This window comes from Bactrocera oleae, chromosome 2 (genome assembly GCF_042242935.1).
Source record: "Bactrocera oleae isolate idBacOlea1 chromosome 2, idBacOlea1, whole genome shotgun sequence".
NCBI lineage: Eukaryota > Metazoa > Arthropoda > Insecta > Diptera > Tephritidae > Bactrocera > Bactrocera oleae.
In genome coordinates, this window is record NC_091536.1 from 99003283 (window position 1) to 99018146 (window position 14864).

General features: G+C 32.5%; 1 protein-coding gene across 2 annotated transcripts in view; it reads left to right on the top strand.

The window, feature by feature from the left end:
- Nucleotides 1-12285, top strand: part of Oamb (Octopamine receptor in mushroom bodies) — a 31472-nt gene extending 19187 nt beyond the window's left edge. The window contains exon 5 of one of the 2 annotated variants that reach the window (XM_036357467.2): nt 10812-12285. In XM_036357467.2, the coding sequence (XP_036213360.1) occupies nt 10812-11743 (932 nt within the window). In that variant the 3' untranslated portion in view covers nt 11744-12285. Of the gene's footprint in view, nt 1-4357; nt 6091-10811 lie in introns of those variants that run through there. The other variant, XM_036357466.2, reaches the window with a different exon arrangement.
- Nucleotides 12286-14864: the final 2579 nt, after the last annotated feature.

A 14864-nucleotide genomic window follows, 5' to 3' on the forward strand; every position in this document is an offset into this window, starting at 1 on the left:
TAGATATGGAGTTATATTATAATATATATTGATATATAAATGATTAGGAAATACGAAACGAGTTGAAGTCCGGGTCACTGTCTGTCTATCCGTTCGTCCGTCTGTGCAAGCGATAACTTGAATAAAAATTAAGATATCTTGATGAAACATGGTACACATGTTCCTTGGCGATGGGCGTAATCGGACCACTACCTAGCCTAGCCCACAAAACGCCATTAATCGAAAACGTATAAAGTGCCATAACTAAGCCGTAAATTAAGATACAGAACTCAAATTTGGCACAACGAATCACATTGAGGAGAGGCACCTGTGCTTTGAAATTTTTTAAAAAGTGGAAGTGGTCCCTCCCCTAAATAACTTTAATGTATATATTTCCCAAAACAATAAAGCTATATCTGTATCACCCAGATGTACACAGGTTTTTCAACCCTTCTTGCGATAATGGGAAAATAAGAGAAATCGGATGATAACATCGAACTATATATAGACTACTAAATGTGTCAAATCAATAACTAAATGCGTCAGAGACATTAAATTTTACATCCAGGATTGCTCAAAAGGTCTTTATAGAACCCGGTATCAAAATTGGAAGGTGGGCCTGCCATCGCCCACTTTTAGGTGAAATCGCATATCTCGGGACCTGCTCGGCCGATTTTAGCAAATTTGAGCCTCTGAAGTGTGCCATCGTATGACCAAACATTGTCGAAATTGATCCAAAACTATTCAAGCCCCTCGGTACTTAATTAATGAACCTCAGTGCCTATTGCGAGCTTTTTATTAAAAATATCAGTCAATCTCTGAGATATATTATAGAAATTTGGAGGGAATTATTTCCTGATAATAGTATGCCTGTATGTCGAAAATGAATTGAATCGGATCAATAATTCCTTTAGTGCCCACATACTTAATAGACAAATTTCGAGTTTCCGGCTGACTTTTTACCGCATATATCGGCCAATATGTGAGTTATTTTATTGAAATTGAATAAGCGGAAAATGGATAAAATTGAGTGAAAACTTGCCGTAGCCCCTATATAACTAATATCAAAATTTTCAAGAATCTAGTCGACTTTATTCCTTATATATGTATTGGTGATGGTATGTGAGGTACCTTAATCAATGTAAGTTAATAAGATACAAAATTGATTATAATCCATTCACGATTTTATCGAATCGTGAATGTTGAATTCTTTCGCACCATTTAACTTAAAGGTTTCGCAACACCTGAAGGTATTTATCCGGCATTGATCCTTGCAAGTTATAAAATGTTCGGTTACACCCGAACTTAGCCCTTCCCTTATTGTTAAAATATGAAGTATTCATAACCACTTATGTAGGTATACTATTTTAGGATCTGTTGATTTGTCAAAACCTACATTTTATTATTTATGTTAGTATGTTAAACATTTTAAAGCCGAATCTTTATACAGTTGACAACTAAAACTCGGCCTCATCACCAAATTAAACGATGAAATTAATATCCTGATTCTTATATAAGTGAAAGTTTCAACAAACATAATTATATATGTTAAATGACTCAATAAATTATGATATATTAAGAGGATTAAGATGGGAAAATTATGATTCAAATCCCTGCGTTAGTATTTCTTTATAGAGTTATCCATGTATATATTGTATTGATGTGTATCTGACGCGAAATTACCAGGAACGTTACATGCTAAGGGTCTGAAAGGTCCACTTAGCGTATCATTAAATACAGGGTGGCTCACGAATCGTGCTACAAAAACAAACCGTAATCAGTTTTTTTCTGTGTGAGTAATCGGCCCCCTGTTTTTTGATTCGCAGGTTGTTATTTAAATTTTTAAAACTGAAAGCTTGGGATACCGAAAAAAGAATTTGTATAGTGCAGCGGTACCATGCTTGGCAGTCCGTCATTTCTGTCCAAAGGAAATTCAGACGAGCTTTTTGCGGCACTCCACCAAGTAGATGGACCGAGGTTGAAAAGCAAAATGAATAAATATACATTGCACTCCTTCGATTCTGTTAGAATGATAAGTATAGAATGGTATTTGGCTCTGAAAATACATTGCAAAAGATCAGAAAATTAGACAAACTATTCAGAGAATAAATTTCTTAATTTTAAAAAATGAAAACATTTGTTTATATATTAAGGGACAATATACAATATTATTGAGTCTCCAAGCAGTTACATTCTGTTATATTAAGATAGTTTAAAGAGAACAAGTTATTTTGAACATCGTTGTCGTTTATATAAACGAGATAAGATAGAAGTGAAAGCGTTGGCTACAAAGGTCTAAGACCTGCTGCCTTAAATTTCATCACACCAATTCTTCGGTGTGCTAGAGAGAACAGCAAGATTGTGAAACTTTCTGAAAATAATGGCTTAAAACACTCAGCACATTTTTAGAATGAAAACTTAAACAAAAAAAGTACATTAAATTTTCAATACTGCATTCCCAAATATTGAATATTAATATCTCAGTAATAAAAATGTGTTATCAAAAGCAAATTAAATATTTTTAATAATATTAGATACGCAAATAAATATGTTAAGAAAGTTAAACATTTTCAACGGAAGAGTGGTTCAAAGGCATCACAATTCATAAGATTAATAATTGATGAAACATTTATTTATTGAGCGACATCTAAACAATAAAATAGGTCTATTTGGCTCTGAATAGAAATAAATTTCTTGGTTTTTTTGCGTATACGAGGTGTGCTCAAAGGAGAAGGTGAATTTTGAATTTATCAATCAATATCTATTTTGTCCCCTCAAAGTAATCCCCTTCTGATATAATGTGCCAACGCTTTTTCCAATCTTTGAAGCACTTCTGAAATGCGCTTTTTGGTATGGCCATCAGTTCTTTCTTCGATTCTGACTTGATCTCATCAATTGTGGCAAAACGTCTTTTCTTTCATTGGTTTCTTCAGCTTTGTGAATAGGAAAAATGCGCAGAGAACCAAATCTGGTGAATACGGTGGTTGAAGCATGATTTATTTATGACCAAAGAATCACGAATAAGCATTGATGTGTGAGCTGGTGCATTACCGTGAGGCAGAATTCACGATGTGTTTTTCCACAAACGTTGCATAACTTCCTTGTAGTATTCCTTATTAATTGTACGACTTTTTGGCTTCCAGGATGTTCATCGTCGTCAACATCTTCTCGCCCTTCTATAAAACGCTCTTCCATCTATAAACGATTTTTTGAGGCAAATGTAACCGAATGCCACAGTCAACATTTCAAGTTTTCTTTAATCCGTTTCAAAAGTCAAAAACGTGACTAACCTTTTCTTTTGTCAAAAGTAAACTACTATTCAAAATTGGCTTCTAATGCAAGCACATGATAAACATATGTGTCCGATTATAACAAAAACAAAATATCGGTAATCGAATGTACATAGCCAGTAAATGAAAATTCATCTTTTCCTTTGAACACATCTCGTATTGTGAAATGAAATAAGTTTTTAAAGTTAATAGATTTGTATTCACTTACGTACACTTGGAACTTTGGATTCTACTACATATTTCCTACTACAAAAGCTCTCATTAAAATATATTAGCATATGTGAACTGAATAGTTCTTGTGTTCCATATATGTGTATGTATATCAAATCATTTAAAAAATACCATATATGGATCTAATAAACATAGTTGCATTTGTCTGTATATCTACTTAAATATTTTATAATAGCAGGGCCTTGTTAAAAAAAGTTTTATTCAAATTGCTATACTGCATTTCGAACAATACATATATGTGTCTACAATTGAAAATCTGCATAGTATTAATTTAAAACAAATTAAAATACCCATATTTACGTAGTTGTTCCTTGAATTTATCTAAAAAAAATTGCATTTTCCTAGACTCATGTCCATAAAAAAAACTTGGTTTTAAAAATTATATCCATCTTCCAAAAATACAACATGTGAATTGAGTTGAAGTGAGGCATCTTAATTACTATAACGGATAAAATCTATTAAAAAGTGAAGAAAGTCCTGCTTGACCAAATGTATCCTTTGTATATATTACATTCTATACGCATGTAAAATATAGGCCAAAAATATGTTAATTAATCAATCTTTTGATTTTACCAATTCTTACGATTCCAAAAAAATATCACTCCTTGTAAAAATTTTGTATTACAACTTCAATAAATGTAAGCTATAAATACTCGTACATACATATCTTCAGAAATAGTTCGTGTCTAATAAGTTTTGTTTCTCAACATCTAAGTGGTCCCCATTTGTCTAATGTCTAAATTGAATATAAATATAATTGAGAAATATACATTATAATTCATATCCACCTATTTTAGCATGAGATTCCCAAAAGCTAAATGCAATTCTGGTTCCAAACCTCAACCATTTACTTTCAGGTAGTCCTCGCGATGCCAGCAACAGTCAAGCCAATCAAACTCAGATGATATTGCGCATGCACCGCGGTAGGCCAGGCGGGGCCCCACAGCGTGCTCCTCTCTCCATGCATTCTGTGTCTTCTACACTTAGTGTGAATAGCAGCGGAGACGATGGAAACTCTATACCACATACTCCAAGGCGCACCACTTCAATGCGTATACACCGACAGCGCCATGAAAAAATATCTATTAAAGTGTCGTTCCCTTCATCTGAGAATGTTATAGATTTGCGTTCAGAGTTTGTTAACTCTGACCCCCCTTATTCTACTTCCCTAATAGGAAAAACGCATAATAAATTAACGTTTACGAACGGCCGACGGTCTTCTTTCACGACAGGCGGCTGTGAGGTTGCAGAGACTTCTTTCAATAAGAGCGCAAACGTTGTCAACACAAGCGAAAGTGTGGCCGGCAGTAAGCGGGATATATTGGCAGCTTTTAGCGGTGATATTAGCAACATGATCAATTCACCAGGGAAAAGGCGTGGAGGTAAGCGCAGTGCCAAATTCCAAGTAAAACGCTTCCACATGGAAACAAAAGCAGCAAAAACACTCGCCATTATCGTAGGCGGCTTTATTTTTTGCTGGTTACCTTTTTTTACTATATATTTAATACGGGCGTTTTGTGAGGAGTGCATTGAACCCACAATGTTTTCAATACTTTTTTGGCTTGGCTACTGTAATTCCGCGGTCAACCCCCTCATATATGCCCTCTTCTCTAATGAGTTCCGCATCGCTTTTAAGCGCATACTTTGTCGTTGTGTATGCACTCGTAGCGGATTCCGTGCCTCTGAGAATTTCCAAATGATTGCTGCACGCGCACTAATGGCACCGGCTACATTCCATAAAACTATTTCAGGTTGCTCAGATGATGAGGATGCTGGAATAAATTTTGGCTAATCCAAAATCAGTTGTAGACAAATTCTTTATGGCATATGTATGGTATGTACGTATATGGTTTTAGAGAGGTATTTCATAATATTATACTTTAATTAGTTTATTGCTCTTAAACTGTGGAAGTGAGAGAGCTTAAGGATTTGAAGAACATTTTTGCCTCAATTGTTTTCTTTTACCTTTCAACCCTGTTCAAAATATTTGAATAATGTTTTTGTATTGCATTTATAGAGACAATAATTGTCACTTTACTTTACACTTATTAGGTATAAAATTTAGTTACACTTTATATTCCAACAAGTTTTTAGCACTGTCGGTGAGCGGCTTTTGGTATAATATTGATATATGATGATAGGGGAATAAAAGCTATATTTGATGATTCCATTCGCTACCGATTTACCATATTGTCCTTGATGTCATATGTGAGCTAGCTCCTTTTGGACTATATGTATGTTATAATAGAATTTCCAGGTCTTACAACAAGAAATGAGATCAAAACTTCATCAAAATTCATTTGAAGGCAGTTCTATTGTACACAAATGTGCAGCCATTTTATGTAATACATAAAGGGCGTTGATCCGTATCTGTTCGTTAAGCAATAAAAAAAGACTAAAAAATAAAAATATAATTATACATTTTTTTTTTAATTAGTTGATAATTTTATTTACATACATACTTAAATACGACTATATATTATATAACATAGCATTAAAACTTACGATAACTATACATATATACTATATGTACATGTATGAACTTTATAAATTAATACATATATAATAATATTTTACCTTTCATATATTTAGGCAATAGTTATAGTGCTATAAAAATATAATATGCACAAAATATAAATAAATATGTAAAATATATACAGATAATATACAATCACTACCTTGTTTTAAATGAAAAAGTATTATATCATGCAATATATTAAGTTATAATATTTAGTGACATTGATCCATTAATTTTCCGGCATATTAATGGTTATACATGAAGTCAAATTTTTATCGTAAAAAAGTACATAAATATATGCTCAAAGTATACGCAAAAATATTAAAAATACACACATGCAAAATGTGAATATACTTGTATGTATTTTCAGTGAAATTAATTTCTATGCCGGTCCAGGACGTTTTGAGATACTAAACCAAACAATTTCATACATTTCCGGTGTATACTTTTTTTTGTACGTATACATGTATGTAGCTATAAAACTATATAAAATAATTGTTATGTACGCATAAATGCCTATATATTGCAACATAGAGTGGGTCAAAAAAAAGACGAATGTTTATTTTTTCGCTTCGTGCTCTGAAAAAATGGTTGATAGACACCTCTAAAAAAGGCTCTTCAAGTATGAGCTATTAAATGTAACAAGAAGGTGTTCCGCTTCACGTTTTTCTATTTTTTTATTATTATCACATAGAAAAATTAATATACCACTTCCAACTGCTAAAAAAAATATCTCGTTCAAGATTTTGTAGGAAAATGAATGCTCTATAAAATGGTCTCTTACGGTATTTTGGTAAACCTAACCGTTTAAAAGATATTACCATTTTTGTAGACCAGAAAATTTCCTACAAGACTATAAATTTTGCAATTTAAAATGATGTTTTTTTAACGTTTTTATTAACCTCACCTGTATGTTTGCATGTATGTTTGTAACTTTTTTCTATGCAAGCGATAACTTAAGTATAAATTAAGATATCCTGAACAAACTTGGCACCCAAAAGAGGTCGGTATTGCAGATGGGTGTAATCGGAACACTGTCACACCCACAAAACCCTATTAAAAGAAAATTTGGTAAATGGAATCGCTGTAACAAGGACACCGATTGGTTGACATTTTCTTAAAAGTGGGCATAGCCCCGCTCCCTAAATGGTTTAATGTACATACATATCTTTTAAGCCGCTGAAGCTAACTCAACCAAATTTGCTGGGAGTAAGTTCTTTTAGCACTTTTATATACACTGTGAAAAAGGGCAAAATTAGATAATAACCACGCCCACTCTCCATATAACGGTTATGTTGAAAACTACTAAAAGTGCGATAACTCACTAAATAAGTGCGCCATAAGCATTAAATTTAACAAACAGGATGGTAGGGAAGAGTTTTATAGGAGAAGATGGGATTGGAAATTGGGAAATGGGAAATGGGCGTCGCACCACCAACCTGAAATGCTATATGCCAAGAACTATCCGACCAATTTCAACCAAATTTGGTAGGTGTGGTTACTCAGCCACTCCTATTACAAGCTGTGAAAATAATCATCCTAAAAAAATGCCCCAAAACTATGCAGCATATAAAGCATAAATTATCCATGCTGTTTCAATAACAAATTTAGTCAAACGCATTCTTAAAGAAAGTGAAAATACCAAGTATGTCTAAATAATAAGTATGATTTAAAATACTGAAAAACATGCTTTTAAAGCACATTAAACCAAAAAGTGAAAAATAATTCGTTATATAACTTGTGAGAAAATATTTTTGGTACACTTCTCACAATAATATGGTACAAGTATTTTTCGGTCAATAATACTGTCAGTCTATATGTATGCATAGGGAATTATTTTTCGCATTTTTTTTTTAAGTGCCTTTACAAGCGTATTGTTTAGTTTTTTAAACTATAATTTTTCATTGAGTTATAAAATGCAAAAGAAAAAAACAAATTTGCCTCAAAATAGTCAAACTTTACTTGTTAATTTAAATTTAAACTTTTAAACGGTTAGTTTTACGAAAAACCCGTAAAAGATCATTTTGTAGATCTCTTACAAAATCTAGGAAACGAGCAGTTGGGAGCGAGATATCAATTTCTATCTATAATATATCTGATAATAAGAAAAAAATAGAAAACCGTTAAGCGGAAGACCTTTTCGTTACAATTAATAGCTCATACTTGCAGAGCCTTTGTTAGAGGTGACTATCAACCAATTTTTCAGAGTAGAAAGCGAAAGAAAAACATCTGTTTTTTAACCTACCCTAATATATATACATATGTACATATGCATGTGAAAGTAAATTATACATTTGTAGAATAAGACGCATACGTATGTATATGTATATGACTATTGTATGTGACTATTACCAAGAAATTCTTCAGGGGATTTCTAAATGAAATGGAAACTTAAAACATAGTTAACGCAAACAAAAAATGACAATAAAATATTAAAATAAAGTATACAATATACATTCCAAATGTGTATGTACCATATACATATGTACTATCTCTCATTTTTAATGTGCGTGAAACTTTCTAAATGGCTACATCAACAACAATTTTTGTTTGAAGAATCTGTAGTAGTGTTGCTTTGGTGGTCAACATTCCGTTAAAACGATTGACTATATCAATGTTCTACTGGTGCTACTAGGCAGTAGATATAATATTATATTTTCATAATCAAACATAAAGACGTACATATATGGTACATACTCGTATGTCGATTCTTATCGTAGTAACATTGGAACAAAAGCGAATTGAAGATTGAGAAGTTTTGCCTTAGTAATGTATGATGGCTCTTGTGCTTAATTTCCTGATTAATGTGATTTATATTTATATGTTCAACCTAATAAATCAAACTAGTTGAAAAATTGTATTGTGAATATCTGAGATCATAAACTAAATTATGTTTACTTAATTTTACTATATTTTGAGACCAATAAACATGGTATTTTGTATTGCAATTTATGAATATAAAGATCTATCACTTTCGGAAATTTCGCAATTAATACCAATATTTTACTTAATTTACTTGTAGTACCATTGTTATACTCTTGCAACGTATTGCTACAGGGTATAATAGTTTTGTTCACCTAACGGTAGTTTGCATCACCCAAAACTAATTGAGATAGTAAATATGGATTTTTATATACCATATATAAGAGATCAGGACGAATTGAAATACGGGTAAGATATCTTAATAAAACCTGGTGCACATGTTTCTTGGCACTATTTATTGAAAACCTATAAATTGCCATAACTAAGCAGAAAATAAAGACACAAAACTGTTATTTGGTTTAACGGAATGCATTAAAGCGGGGCACCTCTGGTTTGAAAATCGTACTTTCGTAATCGTAACTTTAAATTCCATCTAATTCTTTCACTTTCCATTCCACAAATCCATCACCAATGAATATATCGGGATAAAATTTTGCTGTTAATGTATACCATTGATAGTCTTAACATTGCCTCCATATGCCTAATAAAAACATTTCTGAACTTCGGGTAGACTTTATACCGCATATATCGTACGATATGTGAGTTATCTTAATAAAATTGAGTGAGCGTGTTTTCCTAACGGTGCATCTTTGTACCTACAATGGATAAAATCGGGTAAAAACTTGCCCTAGACCCCATATAACTACCTAATATCAGGATTTTTAGGCATCTGGTTGCCTTTACACCTCATATATTGGTCAATATGTGGAAGTAATGAAACTCAGAGAACAGTTTTTTATGGTAATGATACGTCGTACTGTAGACCCGTACCCGTAGATAAAATCGGGTCAACACTACTCCAGCTCCCATATACCTAATATAAGAATTTTAAACTTGGTCAAAATGTGATATTTCAATTAAATTAAGTGGACTAGTTTTCTTAAAAGTTATAAAGTTATATTAATAGTTTAGCGCTGAATATGAATAGAGTTGGTTCGGTTGACGTTTTCCACATCAACTCAATATATATCACATATATGAAAATGATTTTCATATAGTTTGAACTAAGTGAGTCTATGACCTTTAATATAAGTTAATAAGATACGAAATTTGATTGTAATCCATTTAAAATTTTGAATTTTGAGCTTTTTTGCAACATTTAATTATATAAAATATACCATTTTGCGAGCACTTAAAAGTATTTCCCCGACTTTGATCGTTGCAAGTTTTGAGAGTATAAAGTGTTCGGTTACACCCGAACTATGCCCTTCCTACTTGTTTTCAAATAGCGTTTTCCCATTGGAGATAATGACGAGAAATACATGAGACGTATCGTTTAGAGACAGCTTTAAATTTGCAAAATCTCCCATTTAACAGATAACCTGAAAATGCTCAACAAAAAATATTTGGTGATGAGTATGAGTTTCTAAATTACACAAACATATCGATGCTTCATATAGTTTCTCACTCATATATACCAAATGGTAGTTAACATCATTTTTATGTTTGGTTACAATAGATTTAGGAAGAATCCATTACATTGATGATGGCGTAAAAAAAATATATGAAATTTCGATTAACCTGTAAATTAGTTTTTTGACATTTTATAGTCGGGAAAAACAAAATTTATTGCATTACTTGTAAACACACGGGACAGAAATACTCGTACTTTTGGAGGTACTTATTTTCTTTTCTTCTCAACATTACTACTAAAGAGAAATTATTTCTTGCTTTACATTAAAACGTTATACAAAATTTTTCTGTGTATAAATAAGGTATTTTTTATCTAAATGAACATAGATTTATGTATAAAACTGTATATTAATAAATTATTTTGTTATTTTGTTTAATCCTTTTTGGACTTCCTATAGGTTCGAAAAGTATTGGTTCACGTTTCGAAGAAAAACGCTTAACGTTACGAATTCATCGTGGACGCGGCTCAAACCAGCACGACTCAACCTATAGTAGTGGCAGCACCCAAAGCACCACCACTACCTTGGGCACTCCATCACCAGAGCGTCTTTCAAAATATACCACCCGCCGGTCTAATAACTTCGACAAAATTAAGATATCCGTTTCATATGCTTCCACTGAAACTATTAATGAATTTCGCGGTGGTGAGTCGACTGGCTCTGGTGAACACCGTTCTTTCAACAATGGCAGCACCCTTTATGCGGTGCACTACAATTCAGTTAGCGGCGGCGAGACGATCGAGTCAGAACTCTTTCCCCAACCGCAAAACAAAATTTGTTATTTACAAGTAGACAATGAGCGCCGCCAATCAAATACCGGCGATATAACCCACCAGCATGGAACGTCATTTATGCAGCAACATCAATCATATCGAAGCAAAAAAATCGGACGGAGAAATCTCAAAACACAAGTTAAACGTTTTCGGACGGAAACTAAAGCCACAAAAACTCTTGCCATCATTGTTGGTCTCTTCATTTTCTGCTGGCTCCCATTTTTTACAATTTATATTATCCGAGCCTTTTGTCAAGATTGCATAGATCCTATAATCTTTTCTATACTTTTTTGGCTTGGTTACTGTAACTCCGCGATCAATCCAATGATATATGCACTTTTTTCTAAAGATTTTCGTTCTGCTTTTAAGGTTATTATTTGTTATTGTTCTTTTTCCCAAGAAAGCGTTTCATTAAAAAGTTCTCGCCGAGGCAGTGATATTTCGGCAGGACGTTTTCATGACCGAACACCCAGCATATCTCAGAGTGCACTACAATTCCATTCACTGGGTGGAGAAAGTGAAATACATTGTTCAGAACTAAGTAGCGTTCATAGGTGACAATCTTTTCGGTCCAACTCCTAATTTTCAAACCAATATTCAGGTTTTTTCAGGTTCAATAAAGCAGTTTTGTCTGCTTCTCTGCATATGGTTTGTACGCGGAATTAAATTTATATTACATCTATTTTTAACTGGATTATTATACGAACTCAGTTGAAGCTTTTACTTGGCGAGCAGTGATTATAGATGTTATATAATTCGATTGATTCCATTTATATGCGAACATATATGTACAAATATGTTTGCATATGCATATGTATGAAAAAATATATGCAGATGTCAATGCACAGAAATTTCACACTTTCTACAATTTCAGCGTATTTAAAAATAAATCCGATGGCGAATTCAAATGACAATGATGCTTGTCAAAAAGTCAGCGAAAATATATTTAAAAACAGAAGTAAAATTTTTCAATCTTTGCAAAATTTTCAATTCAAATCAAAGTAAAGTAAAATGTTGACCTTCTTTTATAAAAACACACTGTGAGAAACAACTGACAAACAAATTGGTTGGCATAAATAAAGCATATTTTAAAAAAAAAACCGATTTTATTAATAATGTAAAATGCATTCCCGCAAAACTAATTATGTATTAAGTGAACAGCAGCGCCATTACCAAGGGGAAGTGGAAAGTTGGAGCTTAAAATACCGTTTTAATTACTTCAGTGCTCCGAACTGTACATAAGAGTTGCGAATTTGTCTTTTTGAAAATCTGAACGAGATTCCATGAGTTAGATTAAAATTAACTCGTATTTAGAGATTTTGTATTTACTACCAATACAGTTCTTTTGAGTAGTTTGCAAAAACGGGAATTGGAAAATGTGAAAAGACGAAAAGACGATCCGAATATGCCATTGTAAAATGATATAAAAGTAGTATAATATGTAGTATTTATTGAGCAACATATTTGATATTGGTATAGTAATGATAGTTTTATATAGAGAGGGATAGAGTTCCATTACGAAGTCCATGAGGAGCAGTCATTCTTTAAAATAACAGCGTTTGACGCGAACGATATCTCTTCCAGTGGCTCATACAGGGTTGTAAATTTTTTAATACAATAATTTAAATATATATATGTGTATCCCGATGTTGGGATTAAAATTTGATTTTCATTTCTTATCGGGATTAAAAATTAAAAATCTTAAATAGATTACAGTCCCTTTAATCGAGTGCCAGTAGAAACTTTGTACATTTTCGATCTACCATTTTACACATTACTATTGCAGTTTTTCACCCAGATAGATCGTTTCACCTCGTTTTGATTTTCCTTGCCATGCTCCTGTTCAGATCGCCGTATAGACAATGCTTGAGTTTCTCAGTGTTTATCACGTTTTCATTGCCAACGATCACATGTGACCTAGCACCCAGTGGAAGTGAAGTCGCTTGGTTCTGGCGACACTCTCTACTGCTGCCCTGACACTTTTGGCCGATATGCCAAACGAGTTTAAAGCTTTGATTGTTGGTTGGCTGTCCACGTAGGTTAGATGCTAGCTCCTCTGCTTGAAATATACTGTCCCGCAGTTTAAAAGGCTGCCTTAAGTCTAACTCTGTACAGTATATACCCGCACCAATTCCGCCCTTTATTTTAGAGGCTAACGTGCCTTTACGCCAACTATCTTTTTCTATGTTTATTCTGAATCTTCTTTCTCGATTGAAAAGTGCCAATATTATATTGATATTTTGCAATGAATATATCTTAAAAATATGTGAAACTTTGGGATAATTATTTTTGTTCTTTTTAACTATTTATTTATTTATCTTTTCTTTAAGCATTTAATAGAAATTCTCATAAAAAGCTATAATTTAAATACGGCATATAGTATAGAACCTGGCTTTTCTCCCACTACAACATTTTCATCAAGGTTAAATAAATACACAATATTTCAAGTTCTGCTAGAATTAAATAATGATTTTAAATAATTCGAAATGATATTATATGGAAACGTAAATAATATTAATGAATTAAAAATATTCTTTCAATAGTCCCCAGAAATCATATCAATCAAATTATTATAAATAATTTCACGACGAAAGTACAAATTAATTCAACTCTACTAAACTTAACTATTTAAATTCTAATTTCATCATCGTGATTGTTTTCCTTAATTTATATTTCATTTTACGGTCAAAATCATTATCATTCATTACGGTATAAAATTTGAACAAAGCTGTTAAATATGGTACTTTCAACAGTACTTCCAAAAAAGTTAACTCAGGGTTATTATGTGCGTGCCTTCTGTAGCTTTCCGCAAATAACAAGCACTATAATACACACCAGCCTTCCGCAATGGGAGTGTTGACTATGATCTATGACAAAAGTCGATGGTCGCAGACAGAAGTTCTTACAGAAGTACATAAAAGAGGTGCAACAACATGCGCGATGGCTTTAACAAAAGCGGTTAACTTGGTAAGTGGTGTTATTGAGACAATAAGGTGAATTCTACTCTAAGCTGAATTTTATGGTCGAACATATCGCACTAACCGTTTGTTAATGAGTGCAATAGGAAACGTACAGTGTATATTGCAGAAGGTCTTTTAAAAAAGATGAAAGCAAATTTATTCGCTTTAGTAATTTAATCACTACCAAAACGGTGTTGAAACCAAAGAATCTGCGTGACACTGTGGTCGTACACAATGCTTTTTATTAAAAGAGGAAGAGAACGAAACATTTTTCGCTTTCTAACACTATTCATAACAGAAAGTTTTTTCGTTAACAAAAATATATCAATTTCACGTTAGTATTTGATTATGCTTATGTCGAAATCAATGAGTATGTGCGAGTATAACTATATGCATATAATAATATTAGTACATATGTTTGAGTAGGAAAACTGCATTTCGAGCGAAAATGTATTTAATAATTATAACAACCCTACATATGTATGTTTCCCATGTATTAAATCAAGTCATTTTCCACTAATTTAACATTTCTGCAAATAAAACATAAAATACGTTGGTCAAAACAAAGAAAGAAACGAAGAAAGATAATTTGACGTAAGCAAGTTCACAAGAAGAAACACAGCTACTTCTGTCGCCACAATATGATATTATGGAATCATGGGTTTCTAAAATACTTTATATACGAATTGTATTTTTCTTACACAAGATACTTTCGCTTT